We start from the raw sequence: 22,317 nt of genomic DNA, 5'->3' as shown, positions 1-22,317 counted from the left end.
TTTCGAGACAACTTGTGATCTTCAAACGGCTCATCGCAAGTCCGGAATGATCAAATTCAGACGTTTTTGCAAACTTCAAACTGAAAGAATCGAAACTTTGGACTCAAAATAAAGCTACCAACAAGGATATGGGCTTGAAACAAAGGCAGATATTAGGATTTAGCCCTAAGAAATAGCTAGAATATTCGCTATGTAAGGATATGTTTGGAGTATTAGATATTGTTACCAGAGTTATGGATAGATGTCCTAGGATGATATCTGGACAAGTGCAACTGCTGTAGCTTATGCGGGACGAATTCAGATTTTAAAGTTACTTCTACGAACGACATCAATTTCTAGCGCAAGTTCAGGATTCAGAACGGTAAGAAAACAAAAACTCTTTTTAGCATGCACACCTCATCCTCGCAGTGTCGTTGTGTAACCTTTCAAAGGAACTTTTTTGTTGCTCTTGTTTGTGCAAGTCCTTCAAAAAGGCATCCTTTAAAATCTCCAAGCTCCATTCCTGTCAGCATGTTGGCTCCAATGCCTGAGCGATGGCAGTTACAGTAACCCTTTGCGAAAAGAAAACAGCGACGCTTACTTAATCATTCCGTTCCCACGATCCTTTTTCTTGGGACGCAACTTTTCACCCTAAAAAAAAAACACACACACACACACACAAAATCTGCATAGCAAACAAAGCAAAGAATCGAGCACCGATACACACGCACGCACAGACAAAAAAAAGCTTCATCGCAACTGTCAGCACCGTGACACAGTGTCCCGCACCGGTTCCGGGCCTAATTAAGCGGAAGTTTGCTGCTTTCTTTTCCGTCTGCATTGTGCTCCGACGCGGCCTTCCGGCGCTTTCGATTTTCTGCCCGAGCCGCAGCCTGGAACCAATGTCCGCCCGGCGCGAACAAGCTTCGACAGCTCTTGTCTGCGCGCAAAAAAAAACAAAAAGGAATATAAATCCCCAAAGCGCGGGAAGGCGATATGATGAAGGATACCCGAGAAGCAAACTCGGGGGAAAAAAACGCCCTCCCTTAACCCTTATCATAAACTAGTCACGGGAAGGCCCCCACAGCCACAGTCACTCCAAGCCGAGGAAGGTCAAGTTGGGTTGCATCCTTTTTTCGTCTGAGCCGGCTGGCCGCCTGTGTGAGTGCGTGATTCATCCGTCCTAAAGCTGAAGGACAGGTTGTGCTTCTTTTTTTTGTGGTGCGAACCGTTTGTCTGGGTTCCATTTTTTTTTTTTTTTGGTGGGCAAATGGAACGATTTGCTGATTCTTACTTCCGAAGGACCTGGGATGAAAGCGGCGTGACACTGTGCAGTAGATTCTGGGAAGGAGTAGGACAAACGTGTGCAAAGCTGCAGCAGTAAAAAAAAAAGCTCCCGCTCAGAATGGTAACGCTCCGAGCGACGGAAGGGCCAAACACGAAGGAAAGTTAAGGCGGCGAGCATGCAAATACAATCCGATCCTGAAGGACACCGGCCGCCTCAGTGAGTGGAGGTCCTTTTTGAATAAATAATCCAATCCATTGGGGCAGGGAGCGGATCGTTCGAAGCAGCTCGAAACGCAGACACAAAACGGTTCGTGACCCCTGGACCCACAACTAATGATGGCACTCCGACACTCAACACCCGACGCCCGATCCATCCATCATCGGGGCAAACGTGGAGTTCGAGTCGCGAATGAACCGGTCACGGAACATTACTTATAGGGCGAGCGGAAAATAGCTCGCGGACGGGCGTACTTCCCTCCGTGCCACACATTGAGAACCACAGGGACTGGTGGACGGGGGTTGAGCGAAACAATCGCCTCGATCGCTAATGAATCACGACCGGAGGAAGCACGCAAATTGAACCTACATGCCTGGTCGGTCGGTTGGTTCTACGCATCCACCCGACGCAAGCACTGAAGAGCTTCATTAGAATTTAAATGATTGTTGCATGTGGAGCAGCAGGGAGGGACAGAGAGAGAGGACGTGGAAAAGGTTAGTCTTTCGTGTGGTCAAACATATTTTGGAAGGAATCAATCATCTCTGTCTTTGGAGTGTTTGAGACGATCAGCTTGAGTACACGAGCTAGCCGTTAGCTGGCGTTCAGTGTTTTTAAGCCTTCCGTAATATTTTGTGTTATGAATGCTTTAGCTATTCGCTTGGACTATTCTATGTTTTTTTTTATTTCTTGCTGAAATTATCTATTCAATCGTTCGCTGATTTGTTTCTCATTTTTATACGTTTTGTTTACTTTTCTCAAGTTTTTTCAGCTTATTCTTTTTTGTGCATGTTTTTCTTGTAGCTTGAATAGTTTCAAGATGCTATTTGAGTAATTGGTACTTCCGCAAACAAAAAAATTGTAATATTTAAATCTTTCATCGTAAAATTTACTCATTACCGGAACTAATAAGCCTCACCCTTGAAATTATGAATAGAATGTCACAATGTCACATGTCACTAAAAGAAAAGCCTTTTTGAAGTATTAATTAGTAGTAAATAACACATTTTTAGGTGACGAAAAATATCCTAAGTAGCTCTTGATTTGGTACTTGTACTGTTTTATTATAAACGTAAGTCAATGTCCATCAAATCTAGGAATGCATAGTCCTCTCTTTGTGTAAACTATACACCTCAAGCCGTATTACAGTTGCCCAATTGCAGGGCTTATACGGACTCGCACACCGGCTCACCCTTAACTAGACTCCGCTCATCATCTGCCACGATGTACAGGTTGCTCGGCCGCCCTTGGTGGTGGTGTCAAATCGAAACCGAGTACCGAGCATACCGCTCTGCCCGGAGCCGGCAGAGCACCGTCCCGAACGGTTGCTGTCTTCTGTCCAGTCCAGGGAGTCTGGGGTAAAAATCGGCAATGCTCACCCGAAAACCTTCACCAGACATTGGAACCGGCTCAGCAAAGCAGCAGTAGGGCCGTTCGGGCATTAGCTATGCTAATGTGCAGCCATCCTCCCACCTTCCCTTCCCCCGGACCCCGAAAGGGGATAAAGTTTGCTCCGAGCCGGGCTCGCCCGTACACTCTGGCCTGGCGTGGCAACAAGATTAGGTTTTAGGTGTGATGAAAGAGAATATTTGATCACAAGCGAACCCCCAAATGTGTGTATATGCGCATGTGGAGTTGAGTTGGGTACACTCCCGGACATTCGATATGAGTCACGCCGGACATGGCGGTTGCCCATTTTCGATTGCAGCTCGGCTGCACCAGTCCAAAGACCGTCCGATGCGCTGGAAGTTTGCCGTAGTGCAGGGACCTGTCCCGACGCTGCATGAGATGGCAATCAGCCGGCAGGAGTTGTTCTTGAAACGAAATCTTGATGCCCTCCGGGGTGGCGCAGGGTGAAAGCAAAGCAACTCCTCCCATTCGATGCGAATTGTGGCATTTCGGGACATTTCGGGACGGTGGCTACAGGAGCGCAAAAAGAAAACGCGCGCTGATCCTGTCGACTCCAGTTGATGTGTGCAATGTGTGCAATCGCTCATAAACTATCTATTGCACCGGGAGCTTGCTGCAGATGATGGTTGCTGATGATGGTGCTACCCCTAGCAACCTTGTTTCTCCGTGGCCTGCCTCCTGCAAAGCTCGCCGGTTCCACGCCATTTTTGACGACAACCCGGCACCGAAATCATAGAGGCCCTAGTGCTCCCGGTGCTGGCGGAACGATTTATATGCACCGTGGTCTGCTGCAATGTCCGCTCCCGAGCGCGGTGGGCTGGCTTAAAAGACTCGGATCGACTCGCGCTCGTAAGTGGAGCGTCTGCTATGCAACAAGCTCAGCATTCCTTCCGCGCACCCATCACTGCCTACCAAAGCAAAGCCATCGGTGGAAGGTAATTCTCACCAAACAGCTTGCGAAGGGGGGAGGGCGATCGCGGAAGAGAAACATGGTTTCCGTCGCTATCTCGATTCTTCGCGTGCCGTACAGAAGGGGGTTGCCGCGAACGAAACCGCCCTTGCACAGTGGCGAAGAGCGTCGGAGAGAAATTCCAGCAAACGAAAGTCTTCTAATGCAAAGCACCAAGATGGGGTGGTTCTAAGATGTTGTTGGGGTGGTTCTGGACGTGAAGTACAGAAACGCGCAAGTGCTAAGCACAAGTTGGAACAATGAAATCTACTTATTGTTAATTTATTTTTTCTGTCCATGCAGGAGAGTTTCATTCGGTGGCTCGCGTGGGGTAGCAGAAGGTCGTTTGTTTCGCTCTTTTCGTGTTCCCTGTCAAGTTTCTAAGGTTTATTCCATTTCAAAACATTATTTTTGAGCCAAGCTTAGCAACAAAAAATTAAATTTATGATAAAATAATATTCAAACCTTCAACATTGCAAAAATCTCACTGAAGCCCTTTCTTGCCATAATGCTTTTAATAAGGAACCACAGCATTGCATTCGAGCAGCAACAGCTCGAATATTTCTGAGTGAGTTCCTCCCTTCCGTACCTTGCACACTCCACTAGTGATGGGTAAATTCAACAAAAATCCGGAATCGCTTCCGAATGACTCCGCCAAAATTGGAAGCGGTTCCGGAAGGTAGGTGCAAAACTCCGACCTCGGAGCCGTCTGGAGCCGTTCGGAGCCGTTCGGAGCCGTCCGGAGCCGTCGGAGCCGTCCGGAGCCGCTAGTCGGCAGCCGGAGCCGTCCGGAGCCGTTGGAGCCGTCGGAGCCGTCCGGAGCCGTCGGAGCCGTCCGGAGCCGTCCGGAGCCGCTAGTCGGCAGCCGGAGCCGTCGGAGCCGTCCGGAGCCGTTGGAGCCGTTGGAGCCGTCCGGAGCCGTCGGAGCCGTCGGAGTAGTTGTAATAGTCGGAAGTATTCTGAAGCGCATTAATTTCCCGATATTAGTGATAATTTTATTGTAAAAAAACAGCTTAAAAGAGCTTAAAAAACAGTAAAAAAAGAGTCTTCTTCATTTATTGGTATGAAGCTTTTTTGTGTGTTTTTTTTTTTCAAAAATAAAGCCAAAAATAATTGTTTGCTCCGTATATATATAGGAAAAAAATGAATCAAATTAGGAGGTCAAGGAGCAATAGAACTATGACGGGAGGTGGGTTTGATAAAATACGAAACAACGAGGCAGACGAGTGTAATTATGGCAGTTTTGCACGGTTGTTTACATCGACTAAAGTGTATGGTTTAGGCCGCACTTGCTTTTTACCGAATAACATGATGGCTCCAACGGCTCCGACGGCTCCGGACGGCTCCGACGGCTCCGACGGCTCCAGCTGCCGACTAGCGGCTCCGGACGGCTCCGGACGGCTCCGACGGCTCCGGACGGCTCCGACGGCTCCGGCGGCTCCAGACGGCTCCGACGGCTCCGGACGGCTCCGGGCGGCTCCGACGACTCCAACGGCTCCGACGGCTCCGACGGCTCCGGACGGCTCCGGGCGGAATCGACGATTTGAATTTTTCGGAATCGGAGCCGGAGTAGCAATGTTTGGAAGCGATTCCGAGCCGTGGGTGCGATTCCGGTTACCCATCACTACACTCCACAACAAAAAGCAAGAATAAAATCGGCAAGAAACGTAAAACACAAACCAGTGCGAGAGGGAGCGTGAGTGCCCTCAGCAGAGCGTGAGTTCCAAGCACGTGCGAGAAAAGTGCAGCGCTCGCTCGCGTTCCCGTCGAACGTCTGCCCCAAGCGAGCTCACGTGGAAAGCGAGAGAGAAAGCGCAACCCGAAAGAGCGAGCGTGAGCGCCCGTTTTCGATGAAACAAAACAAAAAATTAAAATTCGCCCAGCATCCGCTGATGCGCCGTCTCGCTCATACTGCTCACAGTGAGCGGCCGACCGACGGATTTGCTCTTCCCGACCCCTGCGGGAGCGGTCGTGAGTGAAGCGGTGTCGAGCCTGATTTTTGTTTTCGGCACTCCGGTTGTTGCTTTTCTGTGGCCTTCCCTTCCCGCACCGCCGACAATTTTGCCTGCAGCATACAAGCTGCGTTCCGATAACATGCTCCACCAGGCGGGCTGGGCTGGAACGAGAAATACAGGCAAGTGGGCCCAGGAGAGAGGGGAAGGCGGATGGGGGGGTTGGTGGGCAACGGTGGGTGGCCGAAAAACTTCGGGAGCACGGCTCGCGTACACGCCGAAACCGAACGCGCCGGAAGGTGTGCGCTCAGTTCCGACCGAAAGGTTTGTTGCTCCGGACGCGTTTTCGTAAAGCCCCGGTTCGTGCCCGCTGGTTGTTGCCGAGGAGCGTGGGGTGGGGTCTCGGGCAGGGTCAAAAGGCGACTTTTCTTTTGCTGCCGCGACCGAACGGCCTACGAGGCCACGCACGTGCGTGTGCTCTGCAGGGTGCATTCGATGGTTGTTTTGTTGTTTTGGTTTTTGTAGTGTACGACCATATTTGTCAGTGAGTTGTGTGGATGTGTGGATAACTAAGCATAGTGAAATTTAAACTGCAGGTAAATATATAAATAAATAAATAAATCAAACAATAACCAGTTGTCAAATCTCATTGACCATTATTCCATTAAGTACTCACGCCCAAACCATCCTACTCCGAGATAGTTTCCCATGGTTAGTGTCGCTCGCGATGTTTGTTAGAAGAAGCGTTGTTTTTTTTTTTTTTGCTTATACAGTTTGGTTTTGTTTTGGTTCGACCATCTCGTGGCTTTCCACGATATGAGAATAAGCGCGCGAGAGCGGGAGAGAGAGAGAGTGAGAAAAGGCGAAAGAGAGTACGCGCCGTAAACTTTACGGCCGTGCGATAGAGAGATCCGAGCCAGCTTCATTACGGCCCTCTCATCCCAGGATGCTCACGCACCATTCCGCCACCGCTCGTCACTCAGGCACCGGAATTGTTTCGCTCGCGTCCGCCCTCACAATCAACCCGCGTCACTCACTCGCTCGCTCGTTTTGGAACGTTTTGCGTTTGCGAGCGTCAAACAGGCGCAACGGGGATTGGAAATTCGGGGGATCGGGATTGGAGCCCAGCCCCGGGCGCCCGGGTGCGGTTCAGGACTTTTTCGCTGGCAGAAATGAACCTGCGCGCGTGTGTGTGTGTGTGTGCGAGTTGCTTGATGAGTGGCTGTAGGGATTTGGGAAGCGTCCGACACAACTAACCAAAAAACGCAATTTTGGCAACTTTGAGTAGCAAGATGGACAGTTGCAGCAAGGTACTCGGAGGGAATAATAATGCTACGCCAAAGGATTCTTCCACTATTTGCCACACTTACACGCACCAAACCATCCTGTCTCCGAGTGTGTTTGTGCCCCAAACTGTATGGCCATTTTGGGGGTTGTTGTTGTTGTTGTTGTTTTGGCTAAAAGCCTTCACAATCAACACTTGCCATGCTTCGCTTTTCTCTTTCATTTCATCTCTTCCCCTTCACGCACACACATACCCAGCCTCACTGCATTGCAATGCAGGCCCCGGGGACGAACTCCGATGAAAAATGATGCAATTAAATAATTAAGCAGCCTTTCAAAATATGTCCATTCTTTCTTCGCTCCGTCTCTCTCCCTCTCTCGCTCTCTATCTCTTTTTCGCTCTCTCTCTCTCTCTCTCTCTCTCTCTCTCTCTCTCTCTTCATCCACCCTTTCAGGGTTTGGCGAATCTGTTTGTTTGTTGCCATGTGCTTTTGTGGTTTGTTTTTGTCGCATTACGGACATTCCGAAACCTTGCTGGTGACGGTGGCGGTGGGACCGCCCCCGACCTTCACCCAGCCACCAACCCAGCCACACTTTCTGACCGAGGATGTCGCGCTGCTCCCAGTTTTAAGGATGTTTTATTTTTATCCCCTGACATTGATGACACTGTCGCCGGAGTGCTCGTTTTGGGTTGCGTTTGGCTGTTCATTTCCTTGTTTGTTGGTTTTGTTTTTTTGCGCGCGCTTCATCGCGATGCGCAGTCAATTAAAATTTTCACATCACCCTTCTCACTACCTCCGTTATCTTTCTCCCCATTTCATCCTCCATTCCAGTGGAAAGAGGGCCGAATTTTCCCGGCGTTCAACGAAAAAAAAAAAAAAGCGAACAAACAACGAACCCCAGTGCAACTAATCGACAGCTGTCGAACGAGGCGAGGAACCCGGTGGAAATGTGATGTGAGCTCCAGCAAGAGGGCAAGAAGACGCACGGAACAAACAGGGGAACGAGGGAAGGCTAGAAAAGTTCAAGCATACCCAACACACCAACACACACACACACACACACACACACACACACACACACACACAGAGACACACGTTCCAGCGAAAGGTATGGCGCCAGTCCGGGACACACGGTGGGCTGGGCGGCTGTTCGCGCTGACACTGCTCGCGGTGACGCTGGCCGCGGTCGGGGGGCGGGCGGTGGCGGCATCATCACTACCAGCTGACAGCTACCGATTGACAGGGAGCAGCGCAGCGACAGCGCCCACAAAGGAGACGGTGTCAGCCTCAACTTCATCAACCTCAACCGACGACGCTACTATCAACCGCTGTCGCGCGGCCTGCCTGGCGAAGGTAATTATAATCTCATTAAATAATAGGGCCCGGCTGTATAGGGCCTGGGCCGCGCGGGTTTGCGCGTCACCACGATAAAACAACGGGGGGGAGTGGGGCAGGGGGGAAACGATCGGTAGCGGGAGCCTGCTAGAACACGTACACGGCCGTGTTTGGCCGCCCGGGAGGCTTGGGCCGTCCGGGCTGTTGCGCTGTCAGCTTCCTTCCTAGATCGCTCGCCCGATGCCTTCTCTCGCCGTGGGAGCACCGGGCGACCCGGTGGTACCCGAATTGGCTATCATTAGGATGGGGCGGCAGGCATCCATCAAGCGGCAGGCGAGCGTCGGCAGTTGATGTGTCCTCCCGCTCGACTGACGCAGCCGACCGTCCTTGTCGGGGACTTACTCGAAACTTCCCCGCAAGTATCGGCGAGCTAGCCCGACACAAGCCGTTCTGTCCGTCCGCTCATTCCGTCCGGAATGAAGCAAAGAAGAGGAAGCAAAAAAAGAAAAAAAGGCAAACCCAAAACCGCAAACCCAATTGGCAGCGCTGCTGATGCCTGTTTAAGGGGATCTTGGGCGATCGGGCTCGATGCTCCGGTTCGTGATGCGTCAGCGCTGTCCAGCCTTGTGGCAATCCCCGACGAATGCCCGACTGCCGGGGAAGGGACGACGAACCAAATGCCTCCGCGCGCCACCGGACATGATTCGCCCCGTGATTAACTAGTTTTCTGATTCAATCAAGATGCTGTCTATCATTTCGATTGTTGTTTTATCTCGTGTCGTCGTGCAGTCTCTTTCCTGCCCGCTGCCGTGCTGCGGGGGGGGGGGCCCACTTCTTCCCTTCACCCTTTAGGAAAGGGGCTCCGGCCCCGGCTATTAGGGCGCGTTTTTTTTTTGTTTTTGCTCCCGCGCGCGGCTGGACACTGGTTGGCGCGGCCGCCTTCCACATTCTTTCCGGTTCGGTCTCGCGGCCCTACGGTACACCCGGTCACAGCGGTACGCCTCTGGCATTGTTTTGATGAGTTTTCTCTGCTTTGTTGAGCCGCGGGAGGGAGCGAATAAAACACACACACGCACACACACACACACAGCCACAGTAAACTTCGAAACAAACCGTCCGTCGGCAGCAGAGCAGCCGGGGGAACACCAAACCAAATCTCTGGAGAGTTGCACTTACTGGCTCGCGTAAAAAAAAAAAAAACAACCATGCGAGAGAGGCTGCCGAAAGCCCTCACTAAACAAATCAAAAACAACAACAACAACAACGAAAGAAGAAAAAAAAAGAACAAAACAAAACCCCGCCAAGGGTAAGGCGAGCCAGCGGCAAAACGGCTTCTCTGCACAGACGGCGAAACGGCAACCGCAAACCCGAAGACCTCGCGAAAGCCACTCGTGTAGACGCATGTAGTGTTGCGGGGAGAGGGGATGGGGGAGTGAGGACATGCGGCGGTATATCTCGGGCAAAAGGAGGAGGGCAACAACAAAAAAAAAGTATGAAAAGAAAAAGAGGTTCCTCTTGAGTTCCATTATTAAATTTTTCCTTCCCAACCGGTACATCATTACGATCAGATAATCAATTAAATCGCGACACTAGAAGCAATTAAGAACGCGAAGGAGATTGACAAAGCGCGCCGTCGTTGCCCCCCCCCCACCCCCACCCCCTCTCTCCTTTCTGTTTGCCCAGTCGGTTTGGTTTGGAGAACGTAAGACGCAGCAGAATGGCACGATGACGGGGGTCCATCACAGTGAGGACGTCGCTTCACCGGGACGAAGGTTGGAATGACTTTACTTCCGTTTTGATCGCTCCAATTGAGTGGAGGAGAATTCCCTCCTGCAAGTCATTCGTGGCTGTACCATACACAGTTGGAGGTTTTTGGTTTTCAAAACGTGCCCTTTGGCAGTGGACGGGCCGGCAATTACGGCGAGAGCGCCACTGTCCCACGCGGTTTAACGAAAGGTGGAAGCAGATCAATCGCTCTGATCTTACCCCCCTTTCCGGGTTCCCGGGCTTGCTATTATCTGCACTGTTTGTGTTGAACGTGCTGCTGGAAGGTACTTCCGATCGTTGGAGCCGTTAGATGATTCACTGCACGGCTGTCAAGGTTTGGGAAATAGGGCGGCCGCCCGTACCTGGAGATGTTGGTCGTGCGTCCAAGTCCCGCAAGAGCGCAATTACTGCGGGAGTTACACAAAGCAATGCCCGTTGGACGGATGATGACATTAAACAATGAAGAGAAAAACAGAAAAATGCTCCGGAAGACTGTTGACGACTCCGAGCTACGCCAGCTACATGTTGATGCAATTAGCAGTAAATTTTAAGCCTCATATCCGTCAAAGATCTTCATTGTTAGAAGTGCGTTTCCTTTCTGTTCGAGACGGCAAGCACACCCAACGCATTGACTCAGCAGTTCGGCACAGATCTGCTCTGTGTTTGTGCCGGAACGGTACCAGACTTCGATTTACATCCCATCAACAAATTTTATTGCCACCCAAGTGTCAAGGTTTTTTGGCCCTCGGGGTGCGTGCAAAAGCCGCGGCGGGACGGCAATGCGCCCATATTTTATCACCTCCCGATCCCGACACTAACGACTCCATATTGTCGTCATCGCCGCCGCTCATTGCGCGATGTTTATGCTGTCCGGCACCGAGCTGCAGAAAACAATCGCGTCCACTGTTTCGGCTGGGCGACGGGGCGAGTTCATCGGACCCTGCGCCGCTCCGAACCATCGGAACGACGACTCATCTCAGACGGAACGGGTAAACCGGATCACCGGATTGATTCAGAAATAAAAAAACGCCGAAGGATTGGGATGTAATTTATCATAAGCTCCAGTTACAGCCGTGGCAGACGTTCGCACGGGCCGGGGTACGATGCGTAATTGCCGGCTAGATCTTCGGGGCCATGTTTGGTCGCGGCCAACGACACACATACACACACGCATGGTACGGAAGGTGCGAATTAGATATTGTTGCAGTAATTACAATGATTACACCCGTGTGCGACTTGTGCGGAATGTGGTTCGGACCGGCCTGGACGAGCCCGGAATAACGTCACGGTAGCGGTCAAGTGGAGCAGTTTTCCAGAGCACAGTGGAACTGCGCTGCTGGAATCTGATTGTCATAAAAAATGGCTAGAATACTTGATTGGTTTAGTTGTTACATTCTGTCGTTATGTATATCCTTTTGCACATTGTTAACATTCACATTATTTTTCATTTTATATTACGTTTGCTTATTGACTACTCCTTTACAAATTTGTTCGTCTTACTTAAATGATGTATTTATTAGCAGTGTTTCGCAAATTCTTCTCTTTTCTGTTCCTATTTACCTTCTTTCTTCTCAGAGCATCTTTTTACTTCTATATTTTTCGTTTCTTTATTGTACATCTTTTTTTTTCTATTTCAACCTCAATTTATGTAGTTTTTGAATCTATTTTCACCTTTTTTCTTCTAAATGCTGCTTTTTTGTTTTCATTCCTGTTGCTATGATGCAAGCTACATCTTTTTTTTTCTATTTCAACCTCAATTTATGTAGTTTTTGAATCTATTTTCACCTTTTTTCTTCTAAATGGTGCTTTTTTGTTTTCATTCCTGTTGGTATGATGCAAGCTACATCTTTTTTTTCTATTTCAACCGCAATTTATGTAGTTTTCGAATCTATTTTCACCTTTTTTCTTCTAAATGCTGCTTTTTTGTTTTCATTCCTGTTGCTATGATGCAAACTACATCTTTTTTTTTTATTTCAACCTCAATTTATGTAGTTTTTGAATCTATTTTCACCTTTTTTTCTTCTAAATGCTGCTTTCTTGTTTTCATTCCTGTTGGAATGATGCAAGCTACATCTTTTTTTATCCATTTCAACCACAATTTATGTAGTTTTTGAATCTATTTTCACCTTTTTTCTTCTAAATGCTGCTTTTTTGTTTTCATTCCTGTTGGTATGATGCAAGCTACATCTTTTGTTTTCTATTTCAACCACAATTTATGTAGTTTTTGAATCTATTTTCACTTTTTTTCTTCTAAATGCTGCTTTTTTGTTTTCATTCCTGTTGCTATGATGCAAGCTACATCTTTTGTTTTCTATTTCAACCACAATTTATGTAGTCTTTGAATCTATTTTCACCTTTTTTCTTCTAAATGCTGCTTTTTTGTTTTCATTCCTGTTGCTATGATGCAAGCTACCTTCTCGCAGCAACTGCATCCTCACTTCACCAAGCCCAATGTCCACTGTTTCCATTGCCCTGTCGCTTGTGGTCGGGCCCGTTGAGCCTAATGGCAGACGACAGTACGATGCGCATCCTTGACTTAACGCCCGCCCAGTGAAAAAAAATAATAAGGGTGCGCCCACCGGGCGGCGGCGTCGCCTGGTGGCTGGATTAATGTTACCGTCGCCTGATGGATGGATGGATGGATGGGCCGCACTAATGTTTCGCGCACGGAACGCGCCCTGGACAATTCGCGGCTCGCACGCTTCTCGCACACCGCGCAGTCTATAATTCGTCACCCATCCCTTGGCCCCTTGTCGGCCGCAAAAGTACGCGCTGCACCGGGGGCTCACGTTTCGCTCTTCAACTTTACCGACGGGCTAGTAGCTTGACATCTTTTCCGGATGCGCGTCGTTAACGTTTTGCTGCGCTGAGAGCAAGGGGCAAGGGGAGCGGGGATTAGGGGGGGGGGGGGGGTTGTAAAAAAACCCAAGAAAAAATGCTTCCACACTTGCACACATCTTCGGTGGAAGCAGCGAACCGAGTACATACGAAAAGGGAGCACGCGAAGGAAGGCAAAGGGCAAGATCTCGTGTGTGTGTTTTTTTCGCTCCCGGAAAAGGGTTCGTGGGGGAGGGGGGGGGGGGGGCAAGTTGCAACCGAGCAGAAACAAACACACAAAACGCGATATATATTAATAACCAGCTTGGGCGGGAGCTCATAAATCACTGCCGGCCCGGGCGGCTGGTCCCTGTCCACCGGTTCCAAGAGTGCGGGGCGACATCTTGCACACGTCGCTCGTTGGGGGTGGAGGTGGGTGTGTGCACTTGCGACCGAAACAGTAGTAATCCGAACGGACACGCCTAGGGCGCACGGTGTGTGTGTGTGTGTGCATAGGTACGCCGCCAGTCGGGCATTCCCGGTAGGAATTGTGCATCAAAAGAGATTATGCTCCTTTTGGAGAGACGGAGCATAAGACGGATCGGGGCCGGGACCGGTGAGGGCAATTCCGGCAGGGTTAAAGAACGTTTAGTACTAGCGGTAAAGATGCGCAACCCAAGTAACATTTTAAATCTTATCATAGTTTTAACGTTGTTGTTACGATTATTCCATTAAGCCTCCCTTTTTCATTTGAATGGCTTGTATGACCTAATAAGACTATTATAAAACTCACTTAAGACTGAAAGGGCCCATCTACAGAACTCTGTTAAGACTACTTGTTAAAACCATTTCTAGACCTTTAAGATGTGAGGCGTAAATAAATTATCAAAATTACAGCTTATTGCTATGGATATGTTCTTGAGACGGCAATGAAGTAATGATTATGAAGGATTATGATAATTATTTGAGAATTATGATGTCGTCTTAAATTTTTTTCTGAATCTGAAATAGCTCGCGTATGAGCAAAACTCCACGCCAAGAAAATTTCACTGTTGAAGTACATTATAATAATTTGAAAAAATATGAAAGCGCCTCAATAATAAACAACTTTTTAGTAAAAAAATAAATTATTTTAAACATATATTTTTCATTGAAACACCCTCAATTTGCACAAAAAGGGTTTTCAAGGCTGTGGCATAATAAACATGACGAGAAAAGCTTTTGGAAAATTTCCATTTTTCTATTTGGCTTGTAAATTATGAATTGGTTCACATACACATCAACATGGCTGACACATTTTGGATACACAAATCAGCAATCTTATGCATTAAAATGGATTCCATTGGCTTAAGATCAAGAGGACTTTCTTGACCACAAGTGCAGTCGCTATGTAGTGCTGTATGTGTGGCTAAGATAGTGGTTGGCTGAAATGGCTGAAAACCGCTTCTTCACGATTTGCGTTAATAGCGTATCTCAGATGCAGCCTGTATAGTTTGTTCCAAGTTCCCTTCATTCAAGGCTTAATAAGCATTTAATAAGATCAGTTAATGTTGATGTTCCAGTCTCAAATAACGAGTCTTTAAACATGCTTAAGAATACGTTTACTGGATGGTTAAAGCCGGGCATCTTTTAAGTCTTATAAGACAGTATTATAATCTCCTTCAGAACGGTTTTAACGGTTTAATAACTTTAAAGACTGTTAAGCATCTTTAAAATACATGTTAAAACTATAATGCATAGTACACTCATATTAAAGTATTCTTTAGACATGTTTTTGTGTAAAAGCTATAGGAAATGTTTCTTGGGAATGGAAGTCAGTTATGCAGTGCTGGGAAAACCTAATGTATTGAATTGTTTTAGATATTTACTTGAGTGTTAATGAGCTCTTTTGTTCAACAACATTATTTTTCATCTTTGATATGGCTTACATATTTCTCTTCCTAGGATTTAATACATTTATTTTAGAGTATTTTTTGTCTAAACTTACTAATCTTACATAAGTTTGAACAAAACTCACCGAATAAATATTTCCTATGTATGTATTTGCAAGACTGTCCTGGCTTTTTGACATGTTTGTGTTGCTCTCACCGGTATTACTGGTTTGTTCTACATTATGTTTTGTCGTTTTGCTCCTTTTTTCATATTTGTTAGATTTTCTAATCATTTTTGCATTGACTTTCTTATGTATCATGTAGATATTCGATTGTACTTGTTCATTTTAATAGTTTATTATTTTCAAACTGCTATTGATCTTGTTTGAGTCCTTAATAAAATGTCTTCTTCTTCTTCTTCTTTTGGCTCAACAACCGTTGTCGGTCAAGGCCTGCCTGTACCATTTGGGCTGGTTTTCAGTAACTTTTAGGATTACCCCCATAGCAGAATAGTCAGTACTACGTATGGCAGCACGGTCTATTTGGGGCTTGAACCCATGACGGGCCTTAATAAAATGTATTGTATTGAATTCAGGCTTTGCTTCAAAGTACCAACACTTTATGGAATGTTGTGTTACATTCATCTTACAAAACACAGCTCTACGCTGTCTGTTAGCCTTTTCGTCGAGTGAAATGGTAGATCAAAACGACAGTGCGTGCCGTGTGTGCGCACCCGTGCAACCGTGACTAAGCCGGATCACTTGCGCTCCCAGCCAGTATCGGATGAGGTGTCGCACGCCGCCACAGCCACACGCATCGGGCGACAGCTAAAGTGGCTGCGCGCGTGTCTGTAACCTGAAGCCTGAAGTGCAACGGGCTCTATAGCTTACGGAGACCCGTTCCGGCCGGCTAGATGCCCCCGGCCACCTTGAAGAGGCTCACACGCACTAAGTCCGGAAACTAGCAACGGCAACGAACCTAACCTCTGTCCCACACATGCACACATCAGTACAATGACCTCCCTGCTCGGTAAGGTAGATCCTTCCGTGGGCAGGGGTGCAAAATCGGTTCAAAAGATGCGTCGACGTGACGCGATGACACTGATTAGATTATGCGAGAAAATATTGCAGAACGGTCGCGCTGCTGCCTCCCGTTTCTCTCCACTCTCTTTCTCTCTCTCGCTCTTTTACTCTCTCTCTCTCTCTCTCTTGCCCTTCAAATGTCCCAAAATGCCGCAGCACAAACGCTTACATGAAAGAGCCCGACCCGACCCCGGCTGCTGGCAGAAGTCACCCGGGATGGGTGATGCTGCCTGCTCCATTCACCGTACTCCCCATCCGTGCACACAATTTCATGCTTCGGTACGGTTCAATGGTGCGGCTTAAGTCAAAGAAACGCTCACCCATCAGGCCCCGCCAAACAGTCCGCCGTCGGGAGCGGGAAAGGGGGACCAAACACGGGGGGGGGGGGGGGCGTTGAAAAATCAAAGCGAACGAAATCGAACAAAGCGCTTCCGGAAGAGGCGATTGAAATTGGTTTGTTTGAAGCAATTCGCAGCATGTAGCGGGGAATGCGAAATGGAAGCGCAGCTTAGCAGCGCCGAACCGTGCCGAGGCGGACGCAAACGCGAAAAGAATCCGGGGAAAGGATTTTCCCACCACTCCTGTGCACCAGGCGAGGGTGAAGGTACGAGAGTGAAGCAATAAAATTATTATTTCAAATGAAATTAATTTTGAACTCGTTCCGCTTCCGCTTGCGTACGCCGATCCTCCTCAGCACTCAGATTTCCACCAATCAAAGCACACAACCTGGTGTGTGTGTGTGTGTGTGTGCTTACTGTACAGGAAGGGCCAGCCAGCGTGCGGGAAATTCCGATGCACGCGCAGCGTACCTTCAAACCGTAACTTTAAGCAGCAAAACAAAACAAAAAAAAAAACGCACGCGATCGAACGGCTTCATTTGCCACGAAAATCGTTTTCCCGCCCCCTCCAAGATGTTGTTTGTTTCGTGCGTTTGTTTGTTTGTTTGGTTAGGATGCCCCTTGCTTTGCCGCTTCGCTTGCTTTGACCTAGAATTTCCGTTTCCTTCCTGCCTGCCTGCCCGGTGGGGGGTGTTAGAACAAATCGCCCCGAACGGGTTGGGAACCTACGGGATACGGGTTGGTTCTGCCGCTTTCCACTAGCAGTTGCAGGAATTTAAAAAAAAATAGGAAACCATCAACACAGACGCTAAATTGTCATCGCCAAAATTTGGTGCATGAAAATTCGGTTGGTTGCCTTTTCAAATGAGAGAGAGAGAGAGAGAGAGAGAAACAGAGCGAAAAAGGAAAAAAAAACACAGCAGGCCAAAATGGACGAACGTAGCAGCGGGAAAGTATGCAAAAATTTTGCCACCGCGCGCGTAAACCGGCGGTTTTGGGTTCAGAATTGCTCCGTCAAAGGTTGGCGAATTGAAAAGGAATTTTGTTAAAGAGCGGTGGGGCAAAACACTTTACGCTTTAAAATGTTTAGAACCATTTTCCATTCGCTTCTGAGTGATGGAAAATCCCACCAAACAAAGTGAAATAACTATCGATTTCATTCGTGGCAAGTGAATGTATCGCATCACAGATAATTTTTAAAATTCGTTCCGAACTTGATACACTATCAAATGCTATTTTACTAATAAAGGGTCTTTCACACGCACTAGCTCATTAATATAAATCATAATTTTCGTTTGCACGGTTGTTTTTTTTTTTGTTTGGTGCCTTTCATGCCCGCATTCATCAAACGAGGTAATGAAAATGGTGTTCAATTTTCCCACCACCCATCGTTGCTAGTTTTAGTCGCCTAGTTCGACACTCATAAACTCATGGTGGTGGAAACAAAGTGATTTTAATGATCGAGCTTCCCCATGAAAAGCATCCCTTTTGCAATGCTATCTTTCGGGGGCGATTTCATTGTAGAGTTGCTGCTTTATTGTGTTGTTTTGTGCATTGCGTATCGTAAAAGTTGTGAATGGATTGTAAATAAATATTGTGCTTTCATGTGGGTTCCGGTGTTGTTCTCGTGTACACATGGAAGTGGAAGATTTTTTTATAAAATAATTATCATTGTATCGAGATTATCAATCATTCCATCGTGCTCCATTTGCTGACAGTAATGTGATATACACACAACATTATTATGGCAATACTTATAAGGATTACCAGTAATTAAAACGTGTCAGAATTATTGCGAAATTGCTAGCACCGTTTATTGCTTGGGAAGCATACGCCCGGGAAAATGGACCACAGAGAAGAGAGAAGCGCGTCAAAACACGCTTGGCGGAACAAATCAGAAGCGTAAGGATGATACGAGCAGAGGCTTGTGCAGCAGCAGGTGGCCAGTATTAAGATCTCAGGCGCTGGGCGAAAGAACCCACGGCGCGGTGGCTCCATTTCCTGCGCTCGTCATGCATGCCGATTTCTCACGCGATTAGCAGGGACCGATACATTCATTAACACTCCGGGCGCATCGGTTCCGGTGGCTGCAGCGCGTTGCGTCGATCGTTTCGTAAGGCCATTGTTTTTTTGTTGTTTTTGCTTTCCGCTCTTCCGTTTTCCACTGTCACCCGTGTCACCCGTGTAACGATTGAAACAGGGGTATGGCTTACATGGAAAAAAAGCCAACCATCATGGGACATAATTGGAGCAAAAGGCTTAATAGTAATAGGAAACGGACAAAAAAAAAAAAAAACAGACTCCAGACCAGCGAACGAAATAGAACGCGTCACGTGGTAAAAGTGGTGAAGAAATAGAGAGAGAGAAATGAAAATAATGGGAGCACAAACGGGGTCGCGAGACACGCTTAGCATTTGAAGCTCCCAAAGAAGAGGAAGCAACAAGGGCGCAACGCCTCTGGACGTCCCCGGGTTGGCTCTCCCGCGATCACGGGTCGCCCGGGCTGCGCAAAAGGGGAGCGAGTTTTATGATCAATTATAATTATCTGATTAAGCCTACTTACGCCCAGGGGCGTGATCTACGTGCCTTCGTGCCTTGGGCGGATTGGGCCCGCGAGATATCAGGGTTCGACAATCGCAGCGGGCCCTTGGTAGCGTTGGACGGAGCCAAGCGTGTTGGCGTGAGGAAGTTGTCAGTGAGCTGTAATCGAGGCTCATATGCAGCTCCACTGGAGCTCTCAGAAGTAAACACTTTGCAAAACTGTGTGGTGTGATATTGAGGAAAAGCGAAACCCCAAGGTCCAAGAATGTCTTCTCCACAATCGATTTTAGTGTGAAATTGGAATGTAGTTTAATGAAGATAGAAGTGTCTAGGCAGTCTTTATAGGAGATGCAAAGTTTTTTGTTGCGATAATTCCAAAGTAGAACTTTGATTCCTAAGCAAAATGCCTGGTTATATCGACAGTGAATGCTCCCGATACTTGAAAACCCCTGGATCACCCGGCAACAATCCCGCCCTCCGGGAGGGGAAGAGGCCCCAGACGTACACGACGATGACAATGGCGGGGATTCGAATTTGTTACGCTGTCGCGGCACGACGTGACCGACGGGCGTCGGTGCGCTTTCACTCGTACTCGCGCACACGATAATCCCCGCGGTCCCGGGAGCCGACTTCTTCATTACTCAAACAGCGTGAAGTTGTTAAGCCCGGCCGTCCCGTACCTCCACCGTCAGCTGCCAGCTTATCTAGCGGCCCTACCACCTAGCTCGGGCCAACGGGGACGGAATTCTTCTTCCACCCACGGGGGTTTTCCTGTTTTCTCCAGTGTTCCCGTTTGCACCAATTCCCCGTTTGTGGCGGCCGTTTCGAAGGGCTTAGAACATACCCGGGGGCTGCTCGTCCAGTCCGTTTCGGTATGTTTATTTTACTTGTTTCCGATTAAGTGTGAAAGCATGCTCACGACCATCGCCGGAATAACTTCAGATTGTGGCGGAGCAGGAGGTGGAACGAAATTCGATAGCACTTTCCAACCTACTGCAACATAACTCTAACGTGAAAAAGTAGCAAAAATGTTTCATTATTTAATAGTTTTTTTTTGGAAATTACATTTAGAGACACTAACAAATGCATCTCCAATTTCCTTCCCGTTATACTCTAAAGAGGTTCTGCAATATGATAGAGTCTTTAAAGCCTTCTGGATCCTAAATGCTGACATTCGGCCCTACGACATGTACATCCAAAAATCTGCTGCAAATGACTGTACCACAACAGCCATAAACGATGCAGAGAAGGAGCGAATGATTGAAGCAAGAAAGCAGTTCCACACACCAACACCGGCAGAGCGCCCAAAGTCCAAATCCACTCGAGCCGAGTCAGCGAACCGGAAGCAGGCTGGAAGTTTTGCAGCAACTGTCAGCTGCCTGTCTGTCGGTCGTTGTTGGAACTGTGGACGTGTTGGGAAATTGATTTCGAAAACGCTTGTCCGACTCGAGGTGCGGCTGAAGAGTGCCAAAACATGACCTATCAAGTGTGTTTGCATGTGTGTGTGTGTGTGCTGGTGCGTGGATGGACACCTCAGCGGGCATTTTGCCGTGCCCCTCTTCAGCTACGCGGCTGGAAGCTTCAGCACGTTGGGACGTCTACTGGTTTGAAGTTTGTTTGTTTTTTGAGCCTTGGGATGTGCATTCTGGGATACAGTCTCGAGGATAATTTCAAGAACTTTCCAGTTCTAGGTACTCTTGTTGAGCATTTTAGCTAAAGAGTTTTTCTAACTGAACAGTTTTTCGATGAAAGATGAATATTGCGGCGTAGAAGTTCGAAACAAGTATTGAAGTCAAAATATATATTTATATATATTTCACCATGCTCTCTTCTGGGAATGCGAATTCTTCAGCATGTAGCAATCGTTCACCGAAATGTCATCATCAGTAAATTTTTTAAATTCGGCACGCATGACCGATTGCACTAAATACTAAAAAAAAGGGCAGAACCTTCCTTCTCAACGTTTCTCGTACCGAACACAGGCAAGTGTTATTTTTAAGCACACATTTGCTCATACCATCGACGCAAATAAAACGCCACTCACGCGGGTATTTCGAAAGTGTTTGAGTCATGCGCAGCCGATACGAGAACACGGGCGCGTTAGAACGCAAACTGACTTGGAGGGTGCCGCTCGACGCAATCGGGACGGGTGTGCGAATGTGAACTCGCTGTACCCACCTACTTGAGCACGCACCTAAGCGACCAACCACGCCCTCGATTGGAAGGAACGCGCAAAACAAACACCATCCCGGGTACGAGCCGTGCAAACCAATAGGAGAATAGAAGTGCGAAGTGCACTTTAGCGTGGACGCAACGCTAATTACGCAACGAAGCGCGCGGTGAAGATGGACGATCGCAAAAAAAAAAAAGGTTGAAAGCGTTCCGTTGCAAGAGATCCGGCTCGAAGGACCATAATGGCGGTTGAGGAGATCTCGCCCGATTCTGTCAGGTAAAGGCGGATCGGTGGAGCGATGTGGTAGTTGGCTCAGATCAGGTATTATCAGCTTCCAGACTGTCTGGAAGTGGTCGCCTTGATGATCGCCTGCGCCGTACAATTAATATAATCTCTAACAAAAACACACCTCCGACACATGTGAAGAGACCACCATCGGCGCTTGACTTGCGACAGCGTTCAGGCGATAGATCTTCTCCTCACCTTCGCCCGTTTGCTTCTCCAATTAGCGACCCCGGGCCCGGGTTTTATGTGCACAGCTCCAAACGCAAACCTGCTGCACTGTTGACTCTTCTCACCTTGGGCAACCCGTCCGGCTGGTCCGGCATTATACCGACGGGTCTTACGCACCAGCTGCATCCAGGTTGCGTAGGCCACCCCGTGCGCTGAAAACCAAACAGCCTATTTTCTAATTTCGCTGTCACCGATCGCCGGACGGCCGGAAACACACTGTCCCCCCGAAGGGCTGATTGTTGCTGGAATATGTCAATTGGAAGAACAGCGCGGCCCACTCGAAAACAACACCAACTCCAAGCACGATTAGCTTCGGCACCGAGTACGTGATAGTATGTCGTCTCGCTGCACCGGGGGCGAGGGTGGTTGGAACGCACTTTGGAGTCGTACAAATTGTGGGTGCAGATGTCAGACAGCGTTACGGTGGCCGATTAGAGATGCGCGCGTTCGCACCAGATCGGACAGCGTGCCGCTGAACATGATCGCGCATTTCGTCGGAAAAGACGCGTAGCGGAAATGTAACAGACGACGAACGCGCACAATGCCCCGAGGTCCCGAAAGTGCCTATTCACGACGTGACGATGACGATGATGACTTTCACTTGACTGTCATTAATCTTTATTTCTGTTCTGTTCTGACCCAGCAAGCAGAAGCAGAGGAGGAAAAATTCTCAGGACAAAACCGTACATCGTTTCACGCTCTGGCGTGTCGTGAGTAATTGCTGGCGGATCAGAGAATGCGTAGGGGTTTTTTTTTTTTTTTGGAGGGGAGGACGTAGAAAAAGACTTATTTGACAGTTGGCT

General features: G+C 48.2%; 1 protein-coding gene across 1 annotated transcript in view; it reads left to right on the top strand.

The window, feature by feature from the left end:
• The first annotated feature begins 5,986 nt into the window (after positions 1-5,986).
• LOC120954682 (transmembrane protein fend-like) overlaps positions 5,987-22,317 on the top strand; it is a 64,048-nt gene continuing 47,717 nt past the window's right edge. Inside the window, exons 1-2 of the mRNA XM_040374829.2 lie at positions 5,987-6,387; positions 7,909-8,430. Of these exons, the coding sequence (XP_040230763.2) occupies positions 8,188-8,430 (243 nt within the window). The 5' untranslated portion in view covers positions 5,987-6,387; positions 7,909-8,187. The remainder of the gene's footprint in view (positions 6,388-7,908; positions 8,431-22,317) is intronic.

This window comes from Anopheles coluzzii, chromosome X, assembly GCF_943734685.1.
Source record: "Anopheles coluzzii chromosome X, AcolN3, whole genome shotgun sequence".
Classification (NCBI taxonomy): Eukaryota; Metazoa; Arthropoda; class Insecta; order Diptera; family Culicidae; genus Anopheles; species Anopheles coluzzii.
This window is presented reverse-complemented; position numbering and strand designations above follow the sequence as displayed.